Below are 24,715 nucleotides of genomic sequence, written 5' to 3' on the forward strand. Positions count from 1 at the left end.
TTTATCAGGTTTAATCATTTACCTTGGGGTTTGTCCGCTGCTGAAGTCGTCTTTCTTCCCTTTCCCTTTGTAACCTCTCAAACTCCTCCCTTATCTCTGCCGCGGTTCGTTTTCTCTCCACCACCTAAGGAAGAAAAACCCACAGGTCAATACTGCAGCCCAGGAGAGGGCTGGCAAGAGAAGCTATGACATAGCTTATATCATATCATTAAGACATCTGACAATATGGAAAAGCCATGGTGCAGTATGGTACCACCACTTGGCTTTTTATTAGCTGAGAAGGTGGGAATGACCTGGAAATTCTAAATGACTCCACATTGGAGCTGAATGGAAAAAAACTAGCATGCAATTGAACTGGTAATGTATAATGCCAACAGCAGCCTTTTTTTTTTTTTCTTTGAGGAGTTGGCCTAAGATCCTTATAACAATTTCATAATTGGACTGGAAAAAAGGACCCATGTCCATGATTCAACCTTTCAAAATTTGATTAGTTTTTTTTACCAAATGAGGAAAAATTGTCACAAGTAAGAAAAACATTACATCAACCCTAAAGAATTTAGGCATATAAATCTACATTGTATGCACTATTTGCATCAACAATGCAATGATGAACAAAGCAATTGCGATATAGCAAATTACATTTAGCTAATTAGGGTTTTTTTATCAAGACACCTGAAGCATATGCCTGGGCAAATTTCTGCAATACATGCCCATATCCCGTTGTTTTAAAATGTTATTAAAAACACCTGCTGATCTGCAAAAATCTAGAGAGTTTTCAACTTCACATCCAGTTTTATCTACCTTGGCAAGTTATTTCCCACTATGCTTTTGGACTGAGGACAGGGGGTGGTGTTCTGTAGTCCTGCCCTGACAACTCTATTCCTCCACAGGTATAGTAGAGTGTCTACCTAGGACAGAACTAGGACATACTGAACCTGGGACATATTGAAAACAGTTGAAAATTATGAACTGAAAAAAAAGTGTAATGTAGCAACCGACCAAGTGTGAAGTTGAACTGCACCTGTGATTTAGGTTTCATCGCAGGGTGCTGCCACCTTCTGTGCTTCCTAAAGATGCTCCTCGATTGGCTATGCAAGGATGACATAGGCGGGCGTTTATTCATCCTCGGCACATGCAGGGGAAGCTAGTATTTGAGGGATACCCAGAGCCATCAGGCAGGTAGGAGAAATTATTGCTGAAGGGACAACCTACCTGATCGTGGCTTCTTAAAATAGGAATTGTAGTTCTTCTTTAGGACTGGTAAGCTGCAATATTTAAAATTTTCATATCTGGGTTTTTCGGTATGATGCAATAAAGTATCTGCTCCCTTCTGAATTTTATTTCTAGTTGTCTTCAAAGTTCCAAAAAGGGTACGAAATTGTCCACAAAAAAGGAAATGAAACAAATTTCACAAAAAATGGTGCAATGACTGGCTACACTATCTCTTGATCACAATAAGTTGGACAGTATAAGAAGTTTCTCGGCTTTTATCACACGGCAGAACAGTCCAAAAATATACTAATTATTTACGTCTCATGGACACAGCGTCTTTTAAAATGTGAATCTGAAATCATTAGTCGATCTTTTAACAGAACGGCTATGAAGTTACTTTGAGAAAGATCTGTCGTTTTTTTTTTACTGTCCAGCCTAACTTTTTTTTTTCCAAAGGACAAAATAATAAAAAGACAATTGCGCAGGTAATTAATGCGAAGAAACCTAGCCGACTCCCCTTTGTCTAAATATCCCTTCTTATCTTCAGAAGACACTAATGAGTCTGATAGAAAAATGTCTGCAATAGGGCCTACAAATCTCCAACTGTACATTAAGCAGATTATATCTAAGCGATAGAGCAAACGTTTCGCACTTGGCCCGTTTCCCCCGTCATCTTTTTTCTGCCAAATCCGAGCAACAGAAGAGAAGATTCCTATTTTTAGAAGGACAATTTCTGAAAAATCATCCGCTCATAGATTTATCACCCGCCTGGTATTTCACTGGCAATGTTATCGCTTGCAAGACCAATAAAATAAAGGCCCGGCTTCAGAGTCAAATTATAGATAATCCGCTAACCTATTCGGTTAGCCTAAATCAATTTTACGGACTGCATTTACTAATGCTAAAATACAATTTACGACATACAGGATGGGAAAAACAGGCATGAGAGATGCACGCGTGTATTAAACATTCATTCAGACTGTTTGACTGTTTAGGAGGAAAATAATACCCAATAAAAGGGATTATTTCTTATAAAAAAAAAAAAAAAGGACTACAGCTTGTTGTGTGTGATAGGTATTCTTCAGCAGGAAGATGGTTGGTTGATCATTTAAAGCTCCAATTCTTTGCAATCCTGCAACAAGTGGGCTACCAGTGTTATCCCACAAACCGTGCAAAAAATAAACATCAAAGTTCATGTCATATACTGTAATCCTAATTGCCTGAAATGTCCTGTCAACTGCAAAGCCTAAAGGTTAGGTATGCACTTTCTGAAGTATGTATTGTACAAGTTTTATATATGTAAAAATCATATTTAGTGATCCAAAGCAGATTTTCGAGCAAAACCTTGAGGTATTGAATTTTTTTTTAGATTTAATTATTGTTGGCCCGTTTCAGAGTTCACAAGCAAACAAGAAGTGCGCACTGGTGCAATACAGCACAACCTGGATAAAGCACCAAAATAATGAACAGGTTGAATTGGCTCTTTGTATGGATCTCACATTTACTTTTCCTTTTTTGATAGGAATGGCTAACTGGTGTTCCGTCAGTAAGTTGATTTCTTACTGGAAAAATTAAATCAGCTCCATTTACTGTGTACCTGAACTCTGGACATCCTTTCAATGAAATGAGTTCTCCCCAGCCCCTTTTACTGGGTCACCACCCAGCATTTTTCAGTAACCACCCAGCTGTATTTGGCTACTAAAAAAGTTGAGTAACAATAGGAAAGGATTAGCTACATACCTTTACTTAGACTATGTGATATCCAATTCCTCAGATATTTCCCATTTCCTACCTGTCACCTTGACATGCATCACATCAACAGGCATTAGGTAGAAATGGACTTGGATAGCTCATTTAGACATATCTTCCTTCACAAAAAAGAGGGACAGGTTGTAGGGGGTGGGGGGAAAGTATAGAAATATATGATTTTTGCCTGGACAAGTGAAGGAGTGGTTAACCATGGAACTGGGTATCTCCTCTGGCATGGATAACTAACAGAATACAGTGGCAAAGACTTTTGCAAGTAAAGTATGTCACAACTGATTGTGCATTCCAGCCGCATGTCCATAATTCCACTTCAACAATCTTTCCCTAGTCCAAATAGGGGAACCAAGATATAGGAAGGGAATTACCCTTTACGGGAAGAAATTGGTTTAATAAAAGCACTCTCTTCTTTCACCTTCTAAATACTTTATTTTCTTAGCTCAATAAACAAAGGATAAGAGAGACAAGTACGGAAACAGGCAAAAGCTCCAGATAACGCAAGGCCAAAGATTTGTTGTATAGCAAAGTAAGAGTTTAACCTTTACAAGGCGGAATTAATAACTCTAAATTATGTTACACCTGACAGTTTCGGTGACATGCAGAAGAAAATAGAATAGAAAAAAAAGAAAAAAGAAAAAGGATGCTGGTCCTTTTCATTTGAAGTCATCAAATTGTAACATGATTTACAAATTTCGGAGGTGTTTTGAAGGGCTCGCCGCAAGGTGAAAATGTCTAGCACTCATAACTCCCATCAAATTCAAAAAGATGTATTGAGCAATGACTAAGGCGAGGGGGTGGATTATTTTATAAAAGGACGTAAACACTAGCTGTGTAGCTTATTGCCAAATTTTCCTGGCTATCTCTGCCTACCGTGCAACATATGCCGCGCAGATAATAGACCACAAACAAAATATTATTTAGAAGCAAACGGATAGCAGTTTTTTTTTTAACAAGGGTATTCAACAAAGCAGACTAGAACAGTGTTTCTCAACTATTTTAACATGGGGGAACCCTTGAAATAACTTTCAGGTCCTAAGGGAACCCCTGCTATATTTACTATATCCACAGCTCATAGTACATTAGTGTGATGGTCGGTGAGAAGAATGCCTCCTATATTCCTGGCTGTTAGGAAAACTGTCCCCCTTACAGATAGCTAAAGATATCATTGGTGCCATTTAATCTGACCTGAGAGGTACAAAGTGCTCATTGTTTAAGGAACCCCTAACAACCACTGGAGGTACTCTAAAGTTCAATGGAATGCTGAACTGAAAATATAAAGAATGTTTTCTTACATCCAAGCTTTCTGCCGTACAAAACAAATGTAACGAAGAAGGGGAGGGAACATGTTTGTAGTCCAAATTAGGAACATAGCCTTCAAAATACCCATGGCTTCCTCCATAAATACAATGTAGGGGTGAGCGTTGTCACTCAAGGAACTGAGTGTGTTATCTGCAAAATTACCAAAGTAAATAAATGATAATGGACTTCAAAAAGAAAACAAAAAGTAAGCACTGCATTAAAAGACTGGGATTCTAAATTTAGACAAAAAAATATCTGAAGTTCTATTAACATTTAATAAACTTTAAACTTTAAACCTAATTTCACCTTAATTGCTCATTGAAAATGGGCAATGGTTTGCAATGCCATCACTACAGAGTCCTAACAAGGCGGCTTACCTCCCATCCTTCCATGTCCAGTCCTTTCTTTCCATAGATGTCATAGATAGCTCTTGACTGTGGATCACTAAGCACTGCAAAATAAAATAAACAAATCAATAACTTACAAAGAAACAAACAAAAAAAAAACAAACCAAGGTTTTTTTTAGGTCAGTAAAAACACAGAACACTGGGTCAAGCAAAGCTTTGTGTCAGACATCGTTTTTGATAATTGAACAATACCCTCTTTGCACATTAGAGCTTTGTTCACATGGACATAAGATTGTATAAAGGAGTATAGAATAAGCATAAACCTTTTATGTTTTACTTCTTTTTGTGCAGAAAGTATCATCTGATCCCCAAAACCCAGGGCACACTTCATCACTGTGATCAATAGCATTACTGGCCAATGGTGAGATGTTAGGAGAGTGATGGCGTAAGCTATATCATGATGAGTACAGAGTTAGTCATTATTTTCCTTAATGATTGGGGCTTCCAATTGCTCTACATGTATCTCATTGGTTTCTGGTGGCATCCACTATGCCAATTTAAACTGATAAAGCCACAGGAACATATTACGTTGTCTTCGCTCGTATTCTTGGGTTGACACTTCTGTAGGTATTATGAGGTAAACACACCACCTCTGCTGGAATTTGTTTTTATTTAATATAAAGGATAATGTAACAGGAGGAGCTTAGATAAACAAAGGTGGACAGGAACATAGAAAACGCCCAGGTGGAAGAACAAAGATTAGTAACCTGGAGGAAAAGAAGTTTAATCTTCAGATAAGGAAGGGATTCTTCACTGTAAGGTATGTGAAAATATGGAATCGGCTCCCTCAGGAAGTAGTTTTAGCAAGTTCTATAGATTAGTTTAGGAAAATGCTGGATGCTTTTCTAGAAGCACAGAATATAACTGGGTATTATAGTTTTAAAGTAAGGACAACAGAGACTGTAGATCCAGGGAACATTTCATTGCTTCCTGGGACCAGGACAGAATTTTTTTCCCGTTGGAGCAAATTGATTGGGGTTTATAAGGGTTTTATTTTTTTAGCCTTCCTCTGAATCAACTATATCTATAGGGTTTTTTTCTGGAATATATTTATTTCTGTAGTGGTTGAACATATTTGTTTTTTTCAACTTATGAATTTTGGCATAATAGGGTATATCTAAGATATATATGAATCTGGAACAGACTTGGTCAACCAGGCTCTATTCATACCTAACATATTGCTATTGGGAAAATGGGAGCTAGAAAAACATAAATCTCTGCGTGTTTCTATCAACTACCATTCAGATCCCAGATGTCAATATGTAATGCACGCTTGAATATTAAATACATCTCCTTTGTTACGGGCAACAAAAACACTTCTTCCATCAATTTGGTTTTTCTATCCAAAGCACATAGCTTCCTGAAGAAGAAGCCTCCATCACAAGTGCATTTTTCTAATGCAGCAAAAACAAATAAATAAATAAAAGGTGGAAACAGGCCGACAATCAAAGATAGCAGCGTAATCAGAGAGCCCGTTAAGATCAAAAACGCTCTGCAAATTGATTTCTGTATATCTGTCGTGGATGGGTACATCACGTCCGATAAGCACGTATTGTCTTTAAATTCATTTATCATCCGCCGCATTCCAAGCCTCTGCGCCAGCCATTAAAAACACATTTCGAGGCAAGCTGGTAAGTGGCGCTTCTGATACACTTCTCCATGCTCTGAACTTCAGCTGTACAAGATCTTCGCCGATTTCTCTCGAGCTAATTACAAGAATACAGACTTGAGGGTTTCCACAACAGGCCAGCTACTGCTTACTGCCTGTCAGTTGTTGAGATAGAGGAAAAAAAAAAATCCCAGGATTCCCTTGACGACTCGGAATTGTGGCTATACAAGAGCTGAGGGGCTGCAGCTTGCCTAATTGTGTTAACTATTGTTTCTTACTTTGCCGGAGAGTCCAGACAGAGAAACTAATTTTTTTGGGGGTGGATAAGTAATATAGTGAATGAAGTATGCTGGCTCAGAGGTTAGCACTCTGGCTTTTGCAGTACTAGGTCCTAGGTTTGAATCTCGGCCAGGACACTATCTGCATGGAGTTTTCAGATTCACCCTGTGTTTGCATGGGTTTCTTCTGGGTACTCCTACATTCCCCATTGGCTTCCCCCCAAATTGACCTTAGACTATGGTAATGACATATGACTATAGTAGGCACATTATATTGTGAGCCCCTTTGAGGGACAGTTAGTGACACGACTATTGACTTTGAACACTGCTACGTAATATGTCAGCACTATATAAATACTGGATAATATTAATATATGGTTAGAGAGATAATCACTTTACATGTTCAGGGTAAAATGACAAGTCTCCTGAATGCCGACCGCAGTTAACCTAAAAAACCCTCAATATGCTTCTCTACTGCGTGAAACCCTATCTAAAGAGCTAGATATGAGCAGAATATGATTTCTTCCAGGCATTTAGTACTTGTAGGCCTGTGGGGCAACTTTTCAAGCACAAACATTGTCACAAGATCCGTGTAAACCTGCTGAGAACTTGTTCAACTACTTATGCCACTGGGTGGAGAGGGCCAAGGGGGAAGTGTGGCAAATTAAGTCGAAATTGGTCAGGTGATGGGCTATAAAGATATTATCACTTGGGCCAAAAAATTTTCTTTAAACTCCAAATGACACTGGCTTCCGACTGTAAAAGTCTAAACAGCAGTATTCTCCCCGGGAATTTTGTTAAGCTGGGTGGGAAGAAGCTGTAGGTGGGTGGCAGCCTCTGTATTGCGAACCAACTTTTCAGTAACTACCCAAAAATAGCCGAGTGGTTACTGAAAAGTGCTGGGTGGTACACCCAGCTAAAAGGGGCAGGGGAGAATGCAATGCACATGTTAAGTAAAAATTTCGAAAACTTTTTATAATTCACACAGCATTTGCAAAAATTAGATTAAGTTTGAATTATTTACAAATCAATGAGAGTATAAATTAATATAAAACAGTTTGAAAGCTGATTTTCTGTGAAAAAGTCCTGCTTTACTCACAGGCCCCATCACCAAGGTATTCTTATTTTTTTGAAGTGCCAGACCTAAGGCTGGGGAGTCTAATTCAACTTTTATAAAAGTAATAAAGTAAAATGGACAGCCAAAAGATGGTGATTTAAGATTGGTGGTTTAACCATTCACTTAGTATCAGGTGTATCTTTTAAGTATCTTTTAATAAAACCGGACTGAAAGGTAGTATCTTGGAATACATTGCTCTAGAATAGACTAAATTCTTTCCTTTCATGTTGGCATGAATAAAAATTAAACTGGACTGCCAGCCAAAAGCCTGGCGCGCTTCCTACTCTACCAAACCAACTCCTGTTAGTCTGAGGACCTTTTCTTTGGACCCAGCACTGCATCAGTGTTTCATATTTAAGTTTTGCTTTTTGCACTTTTGGTCCTATGCATTGTAAATAGCTTTTCAGATGAAATGCATATAAAGTGTTGGAGGCCTAAAGCCAGTATAAAAAGAACCAACTTCATACTGCTTCAAGTACAGCCCAAACTAGTCCTTTTTCTTCATATTCTTCCGATTCTTTATATATCTAGTTGTTCATGACTGGCTTCTGGTAACAAATTTACCATACAGGTAACGGTTTTGACAGGTGTCAGCCTCACCCTCGCTGTTGGTACCCACTTTACCCTCATGAACTTCTATGCACAACAATACAGCTCAAGCACACCGTCTCCAGCTGATAATTATTTTACACAACAAAAAACTGCCTTCTTCCCGCAAGCACCTGCGCCGGCTTGACAAAAACCAAACAATATTGATTCCTGCAAAGAATAGTACAAGAGCTTCAAGTATTTCCTTGGCACAAAACAATGACGTTAATTAGCGGCAAACAGGATTGTGCGTGTGTATCCAAAACACGAATGTGAAAGAAACAAAACAATACATAACAAGGTCGTTTTCAAAATATGACAGTTCTTCAGCATCCAGCTACCTACTGCAAAACAGCCGAAAATGAAAAAGGTGCACTCTGGTCAAATTTGGACTTATGGCTTTTAAAGTGATTCTGTCACTAAGAAACAGTGCACAAATGAATGTCAACGTGCAGCAAATAGCATAAAAGGTCTGAGAGGACTTCAGGATATCTAAAATCTCTGCCAAAGGGCCTCCAAACAGATATATGAGGAGTTTAGGCAAAAAGACAAAATGAAAAAAATTGCAGAATTAAAGATGGCTTCAATTTACTCTGCAATACCTGTACACAGCATTTGAAAACCCACCTCTTAGATTGTAAGCTCTTTTGGGCAGGGTCCTCTCCTCCTCCTGTGTCACAGTCTGTATCTGTCTGTCATTTGCAACCCCTATTTAATGTACAGCGCTGCATTATATGTAGGCGCTATAAAAATACAGTTTAATAACAATAATAACTGATGCAAGTCAAACAGACCCTGCCTCATTTCCTAGCTCATGGACATTCAGTATCACCAGCCCTTTTCTTCTCAGCCATACTGTCCCTGGCTTGCTCCTTTTATTTATTTCAACCATAGAGGTTCACAGATGTTCCTTTCATTAACTGGCAAAAATCAGCACGATTTGCCTGCATGGCAAAGAGAAACACAGAACCAAAGGTTCAATTTGAAAATATATTTGGTATGTTAATAAAGGGGGGGGGGGGAATCAAATTTTGTGTGGCACCTTCACTCACTGAGGTTTCTGCTGGTTCATACGTCAATAGAACACTTATAACCCAACAGGAGGAACCACAGATATAAAGCAGGCAACATCATCTGACCAGGGAATTTCTGAAGCAGACAGAAGTGAAGCTGTGGCTTTTCAAGAGATGGGTCACCAAAAATGCAAGTATATGGAGTCTTGTTTATTATCTAAGGTATACGTCTGTAAAACATTAGCATATTTTGTTTATCTTCAATTCTCATAAAAACAGTCAGGTTTGGCAAAAATGAATAGATTCTGCATGGTGAAGCCTTCATGTGAATATATCTGTCTCTTGGCAAGAAAAGTCAAAGATTTGCTTTTACTGGAAGTCATTGACAATCTACCTAATTACATGGGGAGAAGGAAGAGGGGGGTTCAGAGTTAGCTCCTATGAGGAAGCCAAAAATCCAGACTTTTCTTGAAAGTGAACCATTCTGCATTTTTTTCTAAATACTACGCCAAAAGAAAGCATCGTGGTTTTGGAATTGAAGAGGACAAATCTACCACAACTGCTGATGTAAAACCAACCAGTTGTCCTAGCTTCTGTTTCCAAATGCTAGCCCAGCCTTTCATACCTGTTTGAAATTTGCCAACTATAAAAGACTGTGTTATCTTCAGCCCTATTTAGCAACACTTAGAACATTTCAGTAATGATCCAACTGTTTTTTGAGTGGTTACTGAAGAGTTGGTTCACAATACAGGGGCTGCCAGCAACCTAGAAGTTCTTCCCTCCTGACTTAAAAAAATTGAGGGTTGAATATTGTAAGTGGTAGGTAATTAATTAAACACCCCACAATGACCAAACCTGCCTAAAAGTAATAGGCCCCAGGAATCAGAAGGCAAAAAAGAAGTCACAAGATCACCAACAGTTAGCCCCTGGCAAATAGGAACCCTCAAACACCTCCTAAGGTCTCTATTCTCCACCAATGATCACTCTGCACATTTGGAAGACCGATTATTGCAACCACTTGGCTGGTAACCATGTCACTTTCACGGACTCATTGGGAATTGCCATACATTTTTTTTGCTGAAATGTAATTCATGCATTACATGATGTCTTTGTACCTTTAAGACAGGAAGGCTTGCCATGATCTCCTTTGTTTTTGGATCAGTAAAATGGTTCTAGCATTTAAAGTATACAGTATAGTATTCCTAGGGATTACTAGTGTGTTATTATGCATTAATAAAAAAAATGTGTAGATGTAATACTTCTAGGTATTTGTAACCTTTTGACAGGGATCTCAGTATCGTACTTGACGATGCTTTCATTTGCTTCGCTTTCCAGATGGATGTTACCATCTATGTTCATGCATCATCCAGGGTTGGCATCTATTACCTTGACTGAGATACTGGCCCAGAGATTACAATTTTGTAAATCCTGTTGTGTGCGCAATTCTTGGCCATGTTCACAAATATCTGACATGGATCAGCCCTCTGCAGACTCTCACTCCTAAAACTTGCAAAAAGGAGAAAACACTCCTTTCTACATTACATGACATTGTAAAATCCCAAAAAGGTATTTAGCAGACCTGCATATATTAAAAGGAATACAATTTCCTAACTTCCCAAAACACCTGTAATTTACCCATGGAAGCACCTCAGCAGTCAGAAAGAAGGGCTTATCCTAGAGCAGTTTTAATCTGGTTAACAGGCTGATTTTGATTTTCAGCTTAACAACACATCAAAACTTCTTGGCTATGGAAGGGTTAACATACAACAATCAGCCTTAATATCTTTCTGGCCGCTGTTTCAATTTCCAATTCCGCGACCCAAACATTAGTGCCCTGTCACCGTTAAAAAATAATCATTTCAATAATTAGTCAGATTGCTAATTTCCAGCAGCAGATATTGATCGCAGGGACCTAGGTGAGACAAAGGTGCAAAACCAGCCGTCATCTTGAAAGGGCTCTCAGGAACGTCTTTCTCTCTCTCTTTCTCGTTCCTGCCAGACACACAATTCAATGGCTGCAAGAAAATTCAATATCTGCCACCCCGGCAGTTTTAGCCAATCTTAAATATCCACTGACCTTCATAGGCCTGGTGGACAAGGTTGAAGAGTTGCTCTGCTTGCTTTTTTAGTTCAGGGTCCCTGTGCTTGTCAGGGTGGTATAGCATGCACAGTCTGCGGTATGAAGCCTTTAATTCTTCCTGAGTAGCCTGAAAAATAGAAAATAAAAAGGAATCAGTGACAAGCACTTTCTTATAAAGGTCAGAGGGTCATAATGACAAATGCTTGAAAAAGAAAATCACAGCAAACGTTTACTTTAACATTTGCTACTTTTAAAACCTGGGGATCAAATAAATGTATTTATATTTTAGCAAACAAATACACAAAAATACATCACTAATAGAACAAGTGCATCTATAGATATTTGGGGATTTAATCAGGTAAACAATTTAGTGACTACAGGTAAATTTAGAATAACATCTGGGGCAGCAGAAATAACGCTTTAGAATCAACAGAGATGTCATCAATGGAACCCGTGCAGTTTTCTACCCAGCCCCTTTTAGCTGGGTGCACCACCATGCATCTTTAAGTAACTGCCTGGGTGTTTTTGGCGCTGCCACTGTCTACAATTTCTACCTACCCCGCTCAAAAAAATTTCTGTGTTGAACACTACTTTGCAAACCAGACTGTGGTTCTGCATTCCTTGTGGTGGGGTTTGTTGGATATTCCTTACTGTTAGCCCAAACATCCAAGGCCCACCTACCTGTACAGGTGGCATGGGCTTGGCACAGTGAAAAGCTTTCCAAATGATTAAAATAGGAAGAGGCAAAGGAACCTAATCTAGGAGTGCAAAGAACTTGAAGCGAAGAAGTGAGCAGGATGCGAAAAATAGTACCAAGAGGCTTGGAGTGGATAAGACAAGCAAAAGGCATTTTGAAGTTCCTGAGTTTGGCAACTTTCTGTTTACATGCACTCAATGTACATCAAGGCTCAGAAACAGCTACATGACAATAACAATGGTTAACCATGCCTGCGCTATATGTATTTCCATGGCCATACCAGGGACGCATGGGACATGCTATGAAAATGCCAAGCTACAAATGCTAAACAGATGTCACCCAGAGGTATTGTCATAACAAAGACCTACAAAAAAGTATTACCAGGTAATAATATAATGAAAGACGAGCCTAAAATGAGATGTCCGTAATTGGATTTGGATCGTTTTTAATAGCCTGGTCCTAAATAAACCAATTCAATGCAGAAAAACTTTCATGGCTGCATATAATGCAGTGTGCAGTGAGCACTTGAAAATGTTTTTAATCCTGTTGTATTAAAGGCTAAATGAAGGAACATAAAAATTCTGCAGATTAGACCATACAACCGGTTTTGCCCATCTGGGACACCAAGCTACAGTACGCGCCCAAGGTCATTGGGGAATATTATGTCCAACTTCACAGCCCAGTGCTCTAACAAGTAGGTCACTACATCAACGTCTGCAAAAACAGAAGCTGGAATAACATGGAGGCGCTCTGGTGCAAGTATGAAATGCCAATCACTTCCGACATGCAATCTACCGAGAATAAAATATGTTAAAAGCATGATTTGGGTTAACTGCTTCGTGACTGCCGCAGTTCATATCACCACGACCAGAACTTTAAAAGCTGAAAGAGAAAAACATAGTTCAAGTGAAAACAGAAACCCAAATTAAATGAAATTTTGGAGTAATGTTTTTAGGGTGGAGTTTAGGCATAATAAATGTTGGAACCACTGGTAATGCTGTGTTTGTGTTTACAAAGGGGGTAATTCTTGTTCCCTTACTTTCTGTCCGGTTGGTTATTGGTCACTGATACAAGAAGTAGGTGATGGATGAATCTTTTGAATGCCGACACAGACAATGATAAAAGTCAATCTGGGTTTAGTCAAATGTGAACCCAACATTACCTGTATTAGAATATGACCCAATATGCCTTTTGCATCCAATAAGCAGCAAAGGTAACGTAGCAGGGTCTAGGTTGAAAGTGTAGTGTCCATTGGAATCAAACAAATTAGTTTGCTTCCATTTTAGAAATACAAGGTAATGAGGCTTTAACAAAGAATTGTGCCTTAAAACTGGAGCAAAGCAAAGCTAAAGCCAACAAGTTCTTGTTAATAAAAGTTATGGAAGTGCATTTCAGAGGCTTCAAAAAAGTATGCAGTTTTAAAAGCCAATGCAGGCGAGGCCTTACCAAAACGAATTAATATCCCATATCTAAAATCATTACCTAAAGAGGAAAAAAATAAAGTAAAAAAGCAAAATAAAATTATTGTGGACCCCAATTTCTGGCCAACAGGACAATGACATCAAGCAACCTTCAGGCGAGAATCCAAATCTCAATCTCGCACACAACATATGGAGCAATACGATTGTACCAGTGACACTGAAACTGTAATACCTGATCTATAAACTTTATTTTCAAGGGATACTGGTCAGGCAAATATACAATACAAAACACAGCACATTGAATCAAATAATGGCGATGACAGGTTTAAATGTCTGCTCCTTCCAGAGAACTTTCTCATATCAGGAAATGAAGTGAAAGGACACATAACAAATCGCAAGAAAGGTTCTAACACTTTTGCCATTTTAGCCAAAATTAAATATAGGTGTTGGCTGGAGTTTGATTTAATGTCCTATAAATCTTGTGTTTTAAAACCAATCAACCCTTCCTGTAAAAACAAAATTCTCTGTTATGGCGTGCTGCCCTGCAAACCACACACAGATTTATTTCTTGTGCGGCTCCTCATTTCCATTCAATGTATCCTGGCTTAGGTCTAAACTAGATTAAAAAACCTCAACTGCAAGAATAAATTGAAAGTTTTCTCCATATAGTTCCCTGAAAGTTGTATTATCATATAGTGTTACATACCTGGCACAGTGACACATAACTTGTAAAGGGGTTTCGGTAATAGCCGGCTTGTTACCTTCCCTTTTACTAGAGCTGGTTATAATGTCAATTTCTAAGGAGCACAAGTTTGTGAATGCTTGATTTGAAAATGAGGAGCTGCATCTTCCTACCCCCAAAAAGGGTCAAACAGGTTGCTTGCAACATAAATGGTGTTATTTGTGTGTATAAATGACACCACTGATAACACCAAGATGGCAATCAGCTGTTAAGTTCATTTTTAGAAGACCACTATATTCCTAAAGTTGGCAATTGCAAAATTTACAAAGCAGCAACCGGACTAATTATGGCCTTATAGTTCGCCTTATCCACTTAAAAATTGATCGCCGCCCTAAACAAGACTTAATGGGATCACAGAACCTACCAGGATAACATGCATCCCGGGAGGATCTGGCTTCCTCCTAGGGGAAAGAGATGCTCATCTCATACATGCGCAGCGAGATCAGCTTTCTTTTTTTCCCCTTCGCAGTGGCAACGTCACCTGATCTCGCACCTGCTCTGTGCGGGATAGGGTGACAAAGAAAGAAGACCGAAGAAGAAGATGGCGGCACCCGGTGCTTCCTCTGCACCCAAACAAAGAGGAATTCCAGGACAACACGGGATTGGACCGGAGCAGTTTAGTTCCACTTCCACAGTTTACAAAGCTTTTAAATCACCAACTTAGGTTACTTATGGTAAAGTGCTTGATAAAGCAAACACAAAGTCTGCTCTGGAGATACTTAGCAGGGAGGATTCCCAATGGGATCTGCAAATGAGAATGGTGATGAAACTAAGCTATGAGGAGGTGAATGATTATAATTGGTGGAGAGGAGGAGGAGAAGGTTGATGATGATGATGATGATAATACTGTGCAGCGGTGTGATATGGTGGTCATTTGTATGGGTCAGATTTGTGTTTTGTGATGAAGCAGCCCGATATGTAGTTAAAATATACGGTAACAGAAGACAATACACTGACTGATTGTTTAGAATGCCTGAGCAGGGAGCTTGAAGAAGAAGGTCAGGAATGGATGGCAAAGTCAACTTGCCATACAAAAGATGGACGGTCGCCTCTATACATATAAGGAATGCTTAATTTTTATTGATGCAAGCCAACCGGGCTAGTGCCACATTGGGAGACTAGCATTTCTGTGCAAGTAACATAGAAAAGATATCTAATATTAGGTCTGATGTTGGTGTTTAGATCCACCTTAAGCAGCCCAGTACAGTCATGGACCAAAGTGATTTGTAGGAACCAGAAGTGGGTGGATCAAATCGCAACCTTCCAAACTCTGTTAGCTTTTAAAGAACACTTTGCTCTGTCCTGGGAACACCTAGGAAACACTTGGGAAAAAAAGCTGCTAGCTATATTTAGACACCCACTATCCTAAACATAGTCTACTGAGAGATGACTACACGCAGGCTATAACTGCATTTGTTTATTACTAGCTCTACTCCTTTTATTACTGAGCTGTGCAATGCCCATAATATGCCCCCATTAAACAAATAATTCAGATCTTGGATTGGCGCCTATGCTTAGCGTCTTAAGAGCCTCAGTCGTCAGATTTGTGCCAAGCATGAAGGTTGAACCAAAGATTACAGACAGCCTTTGTTGGAAAAGATGAAAAGTCTTCCTTCTGTACTGTCTGTCCTGGATCTACAGGACCGAGAACTTGATTTATCAGCGCCAGTAGCTTCCAAAACACAAGTTAAAATATAAATGAAGTCATAAAATCATCAGCCACTTTAGACACTTTTTTTATTTTATTTTAGAGGGTTAAAGTGACCAAACTGATATTCCAGTTATTGGCAGGGTATTAAAGTAACATTGCAGGAAGTAGCGGCTTCCTTGCCCATGCACAAACAGGCAACTTTTGGGTGACCCTGTTATATCTGTATTTTATGATTTATTATATCTGGTCTTATGATTTCAATCCCAGCACACAAGGAATAAGCCACATTTGGTGTGCTGTTGCTTTAACCAAAAATGACTTCCTTGTGCACCGAGCAGGTACATTTTAACTAAGCTGTCATGTAGAGATTGTGATTTGTGAACTTGCTTCCCTCACATAACAAGAGACAGTGATGAACAGTCAGGAAGTGGTAATTAGGTACATCTCTCTCAGCTGAGGGGGGAATGCTACGGAATTGACTGGCGACATGTGTTTATTACAGACGGAAACAAAGATAGCGGGAGAAAATCCTGAATCATGACCTGACAGACAGACCAATAAAACCAGGACAAAGCCTGGAAACTTCCACTCAGGTATACAGATGTACAAAAATGAACAGATAACACAAATATATGTACTGTATATATTTTTTAGGATATTCACACTAAAACACATATATAGAGTCTGTCAAATTCATGGTCCCCATTACCGTTCCTCCAGCCATGCACTGTTATAGGGTTTGGTGAATGGAACCACTAAAGTGCAGTGAGAAGAGCAGTACATGCAGTGTCTTAAAGACCTTCTTTGACATGTATTGCCCCAGAACCACCCCACTTCACCTGATGGTGACAGGGTTTTCTTAAAGAACTCAGAATCTAAGAAAATTCCCACCCTTATGTTTGCAAAACCAAGCACAGGTCTATCATCTAAGGTTTGCCCAATTACTGAACATGCAACCTGGCACCACTGATAAGTCCAAAAACTAGCCGTCTGCATCACTATCACGGGGTCTGCTCCTACTGGTTCCGCTGATCAGGAGTAGCCAAAGCTACAGGAGTAGCCAAACAGGGACATTAGAAGCACAGTCAACCTGTTGTAAAGGTGGCAAGGTAAGTGCGTTTTATACATTCTTCTATGCCCAAAGATGCTAAATTTCCAAACTTCACAGGGACTAGAAGCAAATATTTTTTCACACCAAGTATTTTTTCCTGTAAAAGAAAAATAATTATAGGGGAAATATTAATAGGGATTCCAGTGAAAAATGCAAACTGTAGCAGCTTATGGTCAAGTGACAATACTAAACTTGTAGGTATCAAGAAGCAATGGGAAAAAAGCACCTGGTCTATAAAGGGTTCCAAAATTTAGGTAAATGGAACCCCATATGAACAAACACATGACATATTACAGGCCTCAGCATGTTGAATGTTAAAGATCATGACAGTACAATTAGAAAAAGATTATCGGGTTTGCCAGGAGAAAGCCTCTTCTATTTAAAAAAGAACCTGGCAGCTTGGTCTTGGTTTTGGAAAGTTACATCTGAACAAACTGCAAGACTTCTGTGACCATGTCCTTTGGATAGACGAGACCAAAGTAGAGATATTTGGACATAATATACTGCATCATGTTTGGTAAAAAATAAATAAATATAAGCACAAATCCCTTGTACCAGCTGTCAACCACAGTGATGGAGGAGTGATGATTTGGACCTTTTTTGTAACCACAGGACCTGGGCAGCTTGTAATCAACCATGAACTTCTCCGGGTACCAAAGTATCTTAGAGCAGTGGTCACCAACCTTTTGGACCTTGCGGACCACTAAATCCACCGAATCCGGAACGCGCATAGTGCGGGGAGCTGTGTGTAACACAAAGGGGAAGAAACTTCCCCCAGAGTGATGTCATGATGCCATGTGCCCATACGGGGGACATGATCAGCGGGGTCAGGAGAAGGACCCCACTGGGGGTCACTGACCAGAGCCACGGACCACCAAAATTTTCTGGGTTTGAGAACGCTGTGTTAAGAGTCCATCTGAATGACAGTTTGGCAGAAACAGGGTCAGGCAACAGGACAATGGTCCTAATCGAAAAGCTAATCTATAAGAGAACAGTTAAAAAAATAAATTAACAAGGAATTGCAATTGCCTTGTCAACATAGTCCAGACCTCAGCCCAACTGAAATGCTGGGGCAGGGCCTTAAAATTGAGTGTACATTCATTTGGTGGATATACACCAACAAGCTCGATGGTTGATTTTCTGTGGATGGCCGCTAATTAAAAGTGGGAACAAAGTAGGTATTTAAAGTCCAATCTAGCCATGCGTATGCAGGACTGCTTTACACAAATGATAGGATTATACAGCAGCAGGTATGTAAGGATTGAGCACTGGGGCTTTGCTTTACTAACACCAAAAGTATGTACACGAGCATATGCTGCCTGCTCTTACATGATAGTGCTGCTTCATTTAATGTTTTATAAAGATAGGTTCACTTTAGGTACGCCGGTCTCTATCACACAGCCCATGAAAACCAACATTGCCACAGACAAGAGCTTAATGCTGCTTAACTCCTGCCTGTAAAACGCCTGCAGAGGAAGTAGATTGGCTTGAATATTTTATAAGGGAAATATTCCTCTATAAGCACAGTATGTTTCTTTGGAACACGGGACAGACAGCCGAACAAGTCATCAGCAATCTCATCAGAAAAGAAAAAAAAAAAATTCAACAACAATGCACAGACAGCTTTCACTTGAATAAAAGCCAGGGACCATTTGGAGCGCTGGAAAGTCCATTAAAAAGAGGGCCTGTCACATACACACAACGCGGCGCTACTGGGTGTATCAAAGTTTGATATCAATGAGTGTGACAAAGTGAAATGATTTACACATATTACAGCACCGTGGCTCAGTGATTAGCACTCTGACCTTTGCAGCACTGGGTCTCGGTTCGAATCTCGGCCAGGACACTATCTGCATGGAGTTTGCAGGTTTGCAGTTAGGTTAATTGGATTCCCCCCAAAAATTGACCTTGACTGAATTAAAGACATATGACTATGGTAGGGACAGCTAGTAACATGACTGGTCTTTGTACAGCGCTGCATAATATGTTGGCGCTATATAAACACTGTGTATTAGTAATAATAATAACAACAGTCTTACACCCTTCATTGTCCAAATATGATATCCTGATGTTATATGTGACTCCTCTCCAGACACGTGTCCAATTGGTTTCCCTACCATAGGTGCACGATATTGGGTTCCAATAGCCCCATTCTCACATCATCAAAGAAAGGGACAACAGTCATACTTGAGGATACAATACCTTCATAACCCTGATATGACCACAAACACAAACATTAAACTTTAAAAAGTTAAACTTAAAGTGTTCACAAGTTTTGATCACTTTCCAACTGGCTTCCAAAAAAGGTATCATAATTGGTGATCAGAAACAATTTTAAAGCAGATCTACAGTTAAATTTTTTTAAGACTTTGGATCAGGCAGGACATTATTGAAGAATGGGAGAGGCAAGGTCTTACATGTCTGATCGCTTCAGTTGCAAATATACCCGGGAAGACTTGGGACTTAGGTCACCACAGCCCAGCCAATCAAGATGGCTAAACATCACATAAAGGGATGAGAAGAAGAAGATGGCGTTATAAAAATGACAAGTTATAAAACTTTTTTAAAACTTTTAAAACAAGCACCTTTAAAGCGTACCTAAACTCAGAATTTTCACTTTACATAAAAGGGTAGATAAGACTTGTATGTAAGGTAAAAAAAAAAAAAAAAAAAAGTGCAGCATGGCCACTTAATTCTCAAACGCCAAGGTGGTCGAGAATGAATAGGAGCGCAAAGCCTCCCAGGATACCTAAGTCAGGCATCCTGGGAGGCTCTTGGGCGCTTCTTCTGCGCATGCTCGAGAATCTCGGGCATGCGCAGAAGGAGCCTTTTTGCACAAAGAGAAAAATTTGCCGATCTCACGCATGTGCAGTGAGATTGACAATTTTTTTTTCATTCTATGTCATACGATTTTGCACCTGGGTCAGGGTGAAAGGATGAAGAACAGGAAGAAGAGAAGATGGCGGCACCCGGAAAGCCAGCTCTGGGACCCGATGAGGGACACCCCCGGAGGGGTCAGACTGTCCTGTTGGCTTGAAGGTAAGTGTATTTATTTTTATTTGCAGTTTTGAGTTTAATTCCTCTTTAATCTCACATTCAAAGTGGTCATTACTATATGGTGACATTGAAGTGATGATTATGCAGTTCTTGGTAAATATGGAGATCGTAGCACTGAAAAATGGAAATATCATCACAAAAAAAAAAAAAAATCTGACATAGTAGTGTTTTCCCAGCTCCTCCTCCACCCGGCACTTTTCAGTAACCCCCCGGCTGTTTATGGGTGGTTCCTGATTGGCTTGAATGCTGCAGAGGCTTTTTACCATTCCGTAAGGTCAAGGTAAAATAGATGAAACGTCATAAAAGAACATTTTGCTTTCCAATCTTCACCCAGGAGGTGGCATTCTAGACTCCCTTTCAAACGAAGCCTTAATCCCTGAATCGGGAAAATTACAGTGTTTCTTTAAGAAAAGAATTATAATAAAACTGACCCAAAGCCATTACAGTAAACTTTAAACAAATGACTGCATTGCCAATGACATTTTCTGACAGCTATGCAGCATTTGGTCATCGTAGGAACCCAGGCATTACTGATGGAAGAAATATGTTCAAGTTTGGTAGCTTTTACCCTTAAAACATAGTAAAAACTCCACCAATTACACGTTCATGTGGTTGTAAAAAATTTTAGTGCAATCCTAGAAACATACGCCAAGATCCCACTGACTTATCAGATGTACAAAATCTGCGGCCAGATAGAGGCAAAAGGGGGATATTTTTAACGTCCCTTCTGATTAGATCACTGTCCAAATTTCACGGGTCACCGACATAATGGCCTCTGCAATCCTCATGCCTTCTGCTGTCTTAATGTTACCTTAAGGTTAGAGAGAGCGTAACGGTTATTTTATAGGCTGTATACTTCTTTTCCCTTAAGACTGGCCTTGTGTCAGCTTCAATTCAACACATTACCGTCTCTAAAAAACAAAATGGATCTTATCTCCGCGCAGAATCAAGTTACTCATCTTAACTCCATAACCTGCATGACAATACGCATTTCAATGTAGTGGGGATTTATAGCGATATAAAAACCGGCAGCAGCTGGGAAAATGGAATGTTTGTGTTCAGTGGACGGCTCGGTTTCATTTGCCCTTTTTTTATCTGCAGATATAAGTATTTATGCTACCCCTGAGTTTAAAGTGAACCGGTCATGAAAAAATATATTAACCATAGGGTGCCTGCAAACCTTCCCAGTTCTTAAAAATTTCTGCACTCTGAGAACCTCCAAATAATGGGTGCATTTGATGTGCAAATGGCAGCTTTGCCAAGTTCATGCTAGATGTATGCATTATACAAAGCAGATTGGGTGACCTTGGGATAAAAGAATCTGGTAAACTTGGGTGAAAGATTTTCATGCCAGTATATACAAGGGCTCCAAAGAGGTTTCTAGTAAAACAAACCTGTACTTTGCTATAATTTGTCCCCACTAGGAGGTATACATTTACTTTACAGTGATCTCCCCAGCCCATTTTAGCTGGGACACAACACCTGGCGCTTTTCAGTAACCACTAGGCTGTTTGTGTATGGTTACTGATAAGTATTGTTACAATACAGGGGCTGCCTCCCACCTACAATGTCCTCTCACCTGGCTTAAAAAAAAACTATGTTGAACATGACTTTAATTTCCAATTTTGTTGAGCACAAGGAGCAAAAAGGAAACACCTAGTACTTCTGGGTATGGAGAAGTAGGTGACTAAGTGATGGTGTTGGGCCAATCTGCTCCAACGTTCGCAAGTCTTTAGCACCATGTGAGCTTCCCCACTTCCTGTAAAATATTTTCAGATTCCTTACCAAAATGTCTTATCAGAGAAACCATTCTTCTCTAAATGGGAGTGTTCACAAGCCCAATCATACAGGGGTGGGCAAGGCACAAGATATCTAGGCGGTCATTTCAAGGCGTTGGCCCATTTTGCTTTCCTTTTAAAGTTTCTTTATCTTTACCTGCCAAACTGGCAATTCCAATGAAGTGTTCTACTATAAATATTTTGATTTAAGTTCTGCAAGCTGCTGGCGGTAAATAAATGTTTAACACCACAGCAGTTGCATCATTAAGAATTATCTACAGGTTTATCCAGTGTGTGGTAAAAGCCCAAACTACTACAGTAAACTCGAGAAACCAACCAGAACGTTTCATTACCAATCGCCTTTAACAACGTGCTGGTTGATAGGAGTTATTGCTCTGTGCACATTTCCAGCACTGAGTGATGTAATTACTCCAACCATGATGCTTTTCTAGAAAAAAGGATTTGAGTTTTTCACAGCAGAGAACACCTGGGGATAAACCTTTACTATCATATTTACGACATTATACGAATCGTAAAAAGTGCCTTTAACACATCAATCCCCAGAGCCGTCACCTGTGGGCTAGCCAAGCAAAGCACAGGGCTCGAAAAATGCAGCCATCCAACCGCGACATGGAGTTGTGCAGAATCCTTTAGGGGAAACATTGGGCCAACATATGTCATACATGATACCGCTCAGAAAACAACTGGGGAAACAGATCTATGATAAAATAGGTTGTGTACAAAAGATGATGTAGTGCAAAGGTTGCCCAAAGCAGAAATGCACCAACGCTTTTAGGACAATAGAATGCTGTTTTAAGACCCAAAAACCCAAATCTTAGCGATAGGCATCCAGTTTAACTCTCAACCCAAAAACTCAACTGTACCCATTTCATGAAAAAACAAAATCTAATTTGCCTCAACAGCCATGGCAATTTTCTTATAGACAAGAATTCTAATATCTTAAGGTTCTGTAAATGGTGTACAGTCTAATTACTCAATGGGTATCTTTTTGTTAACAATGATTTGCTGTAATACATCAGTCTACCATCACTAACCCCGTGAGATGTTTTTTGGGTTTGGCTAAGAGATAAGTTGTCACCTTCTGTACTCTCAATTGTTGAGTTGTATTAAATTCTAATGGGTTCCATTCTACTTTTTGAATCATTCTATTCTTTGAGTCACAACTTTTCGCTATGGTGTTTAGTGCATTGTATTTTCTCTACTAGTACTGCCGTAAACACTAAAATTTTGTTCACCAGCATCAACTTCATAGGTTTTGCATATTCCCAAAGTAAACGAATAACAATTCCCTGACATAGCAGGGTTAGTGGAGTGCTACCAAGGAGAAACTATAACAAATATGCAACATTTCCAAAATAATTTTGTTTTTATATGAACATTGGAGGGAGGGTTACCGTGAGACTGATTAGGATAATGGATAATGGAGTTGCCATAGCTTGGACCATCCTTTTCAACCATTTTAACATGGGGAAACCCTTGAACAGTTTTTTAGGTCCCTTTCTATAATTTTTATACCTAAAGATCACAGTATACAGATACCTTCACTTAACGACCAGGTTCGGTTCCAATGGCCTGGTCATTAAGCAAATTGGTCATTAAGAGAGGAGCATAGAAAATAGCCAGTCTGCAGAGCATTGAGCGAGCAGCATGTGTCAGTGACAAGTTCAATGATAGCCTGGAGACCTGGAACAAGGACAGGAAGGAAGATGAAGCCAAAAAGTAGAAAGAGGAGATTCTGTGCAGCTGTACTCTGTACAGTTCTTGTACAGTGTACTCATCAGAGCTGGTCGAAAGTGGGAGCAGTCAATAAACAGGTGAGGAATACCTGTAATAGCAAGGTTGTTCATTCTTACAAATAGCCAAAAATTATTGGGGTCACTTAAACCAACCTGAGAAGCACAAACTGTTTTAGGAAGTTGCTTTAGGAACCCCCAAGCAAGCTCTGAAAGAACCCTACGACTCCATGGAACCCTGATTGAGAAACACTGGCTTAGACAATCTGAAAGTTGGGTTTGTACAAATAATCAATCACTGGTTTACCTTTTCTGTTGAGACCCTTTAGATATAATGCATCCTCTGATGACCGAACGCCAATAGAATAAATTATTTGACTGTTAATGCAATATAAAAGTATGAGCCATGAATATTATATTTTTGAGATAAAATTTCTAATGTCGAACCTTTCATCTAAAAAACTGCATATATACATACATAAAAAAACAAAACACTTGGGCTTAGAACGACCACAACGCGCCAATCTGTCCAACAAGTAGCTCAGCAACCTCACTGCCTCGAAAAACTAGACTGCATCCCCAAATCATCAGGTCATATGGGCCAGCCCGGTCAACAACCACACAACGGTCAATAGAAAGCACCTCTTGATCTCAGCTGGATGCTAGGCAACGCTACTTAGCGAATCCTGGGCGAAGTCGGCATCTTGAAATATGGAACACAAACCAACGATGTGTCGACGCTGTTTGTTCTAGCTGGTCTATCAATTATTTAAATATCATGTAGAGCTCTTGCATCAACACCTCTTGCTGTTCAGCCTAGTAAACACAACGCAATTGTTATCAAGCCCCCGTATTGGTTGTACTGCTGTCTTTTCGTGGTAAACAGAAGGTAAAAAATTGATCTTTGCCCATGAATAATTTGTCTTTGGCCTTTCAACCTCACTTCTGATTCTGCACAACACAAAGGCTAGTTATTACATGAGCCTCTCCTATTCGAACTTAGCTCCCCTAGAGTTTGTCCTCTTGACAAGTCTGGGAAGCTAGTTTCCAAAGCCTTTTTCTTCTATTTTTCAAATTCCTTTTTTCCTCTCTCCCAATCAACACAAAAAAAAAAAAAAAAAAGATCCCCGCCATAAA

At 39.5% G+C, this 24,715-nt stretch overlaps 1 protein-coding gene across 1 annotated transcript in view; it reads right to left on the reverse strand.

Annotated features, from left to right (window-relative positions):
• The window catches only part of DNAJC11 (DnaJ heat shock protein family (Hsp40) member C11), an 84,589-nt gene that overhangs the window by 48,406 nt on the left and 11,468 nt on the right, over nt 1-24,715 (reverse strand). The window contains exons 2-4 of the mRNA XM_072425555.1: nt 11,365-11,494; nt 4,653-4,726; nt 23-124 (exon numbers count right to left, since the gene is read on the reverse strand). Of these exons, the coding sequence (XP_072281656.1) occupies nt 23-124; nt 4,653-4,726; nt 11,365-11,494 (306 nt within the window). The remainder of the gene's footprint in view (nt 1-22; nt 125-4,652; nt 4,727-11,364; nt 11,495-24,715) is intronic.

Source organism: Pyxicephalus adspersus, chromosome 11 (assembly GCF_032062135.1).
Source record: "Pyxicephalus adspersus chromosome 11, UCB_Pads_2.0, whole genome shotgun sequence".
Lineage (NCBI taxonomy): Eukaryota > Metazoa > Chordata > Amphibia > Anura > Pyxicephalidae > Pyxicephalus > Pyxicephalus adspersus.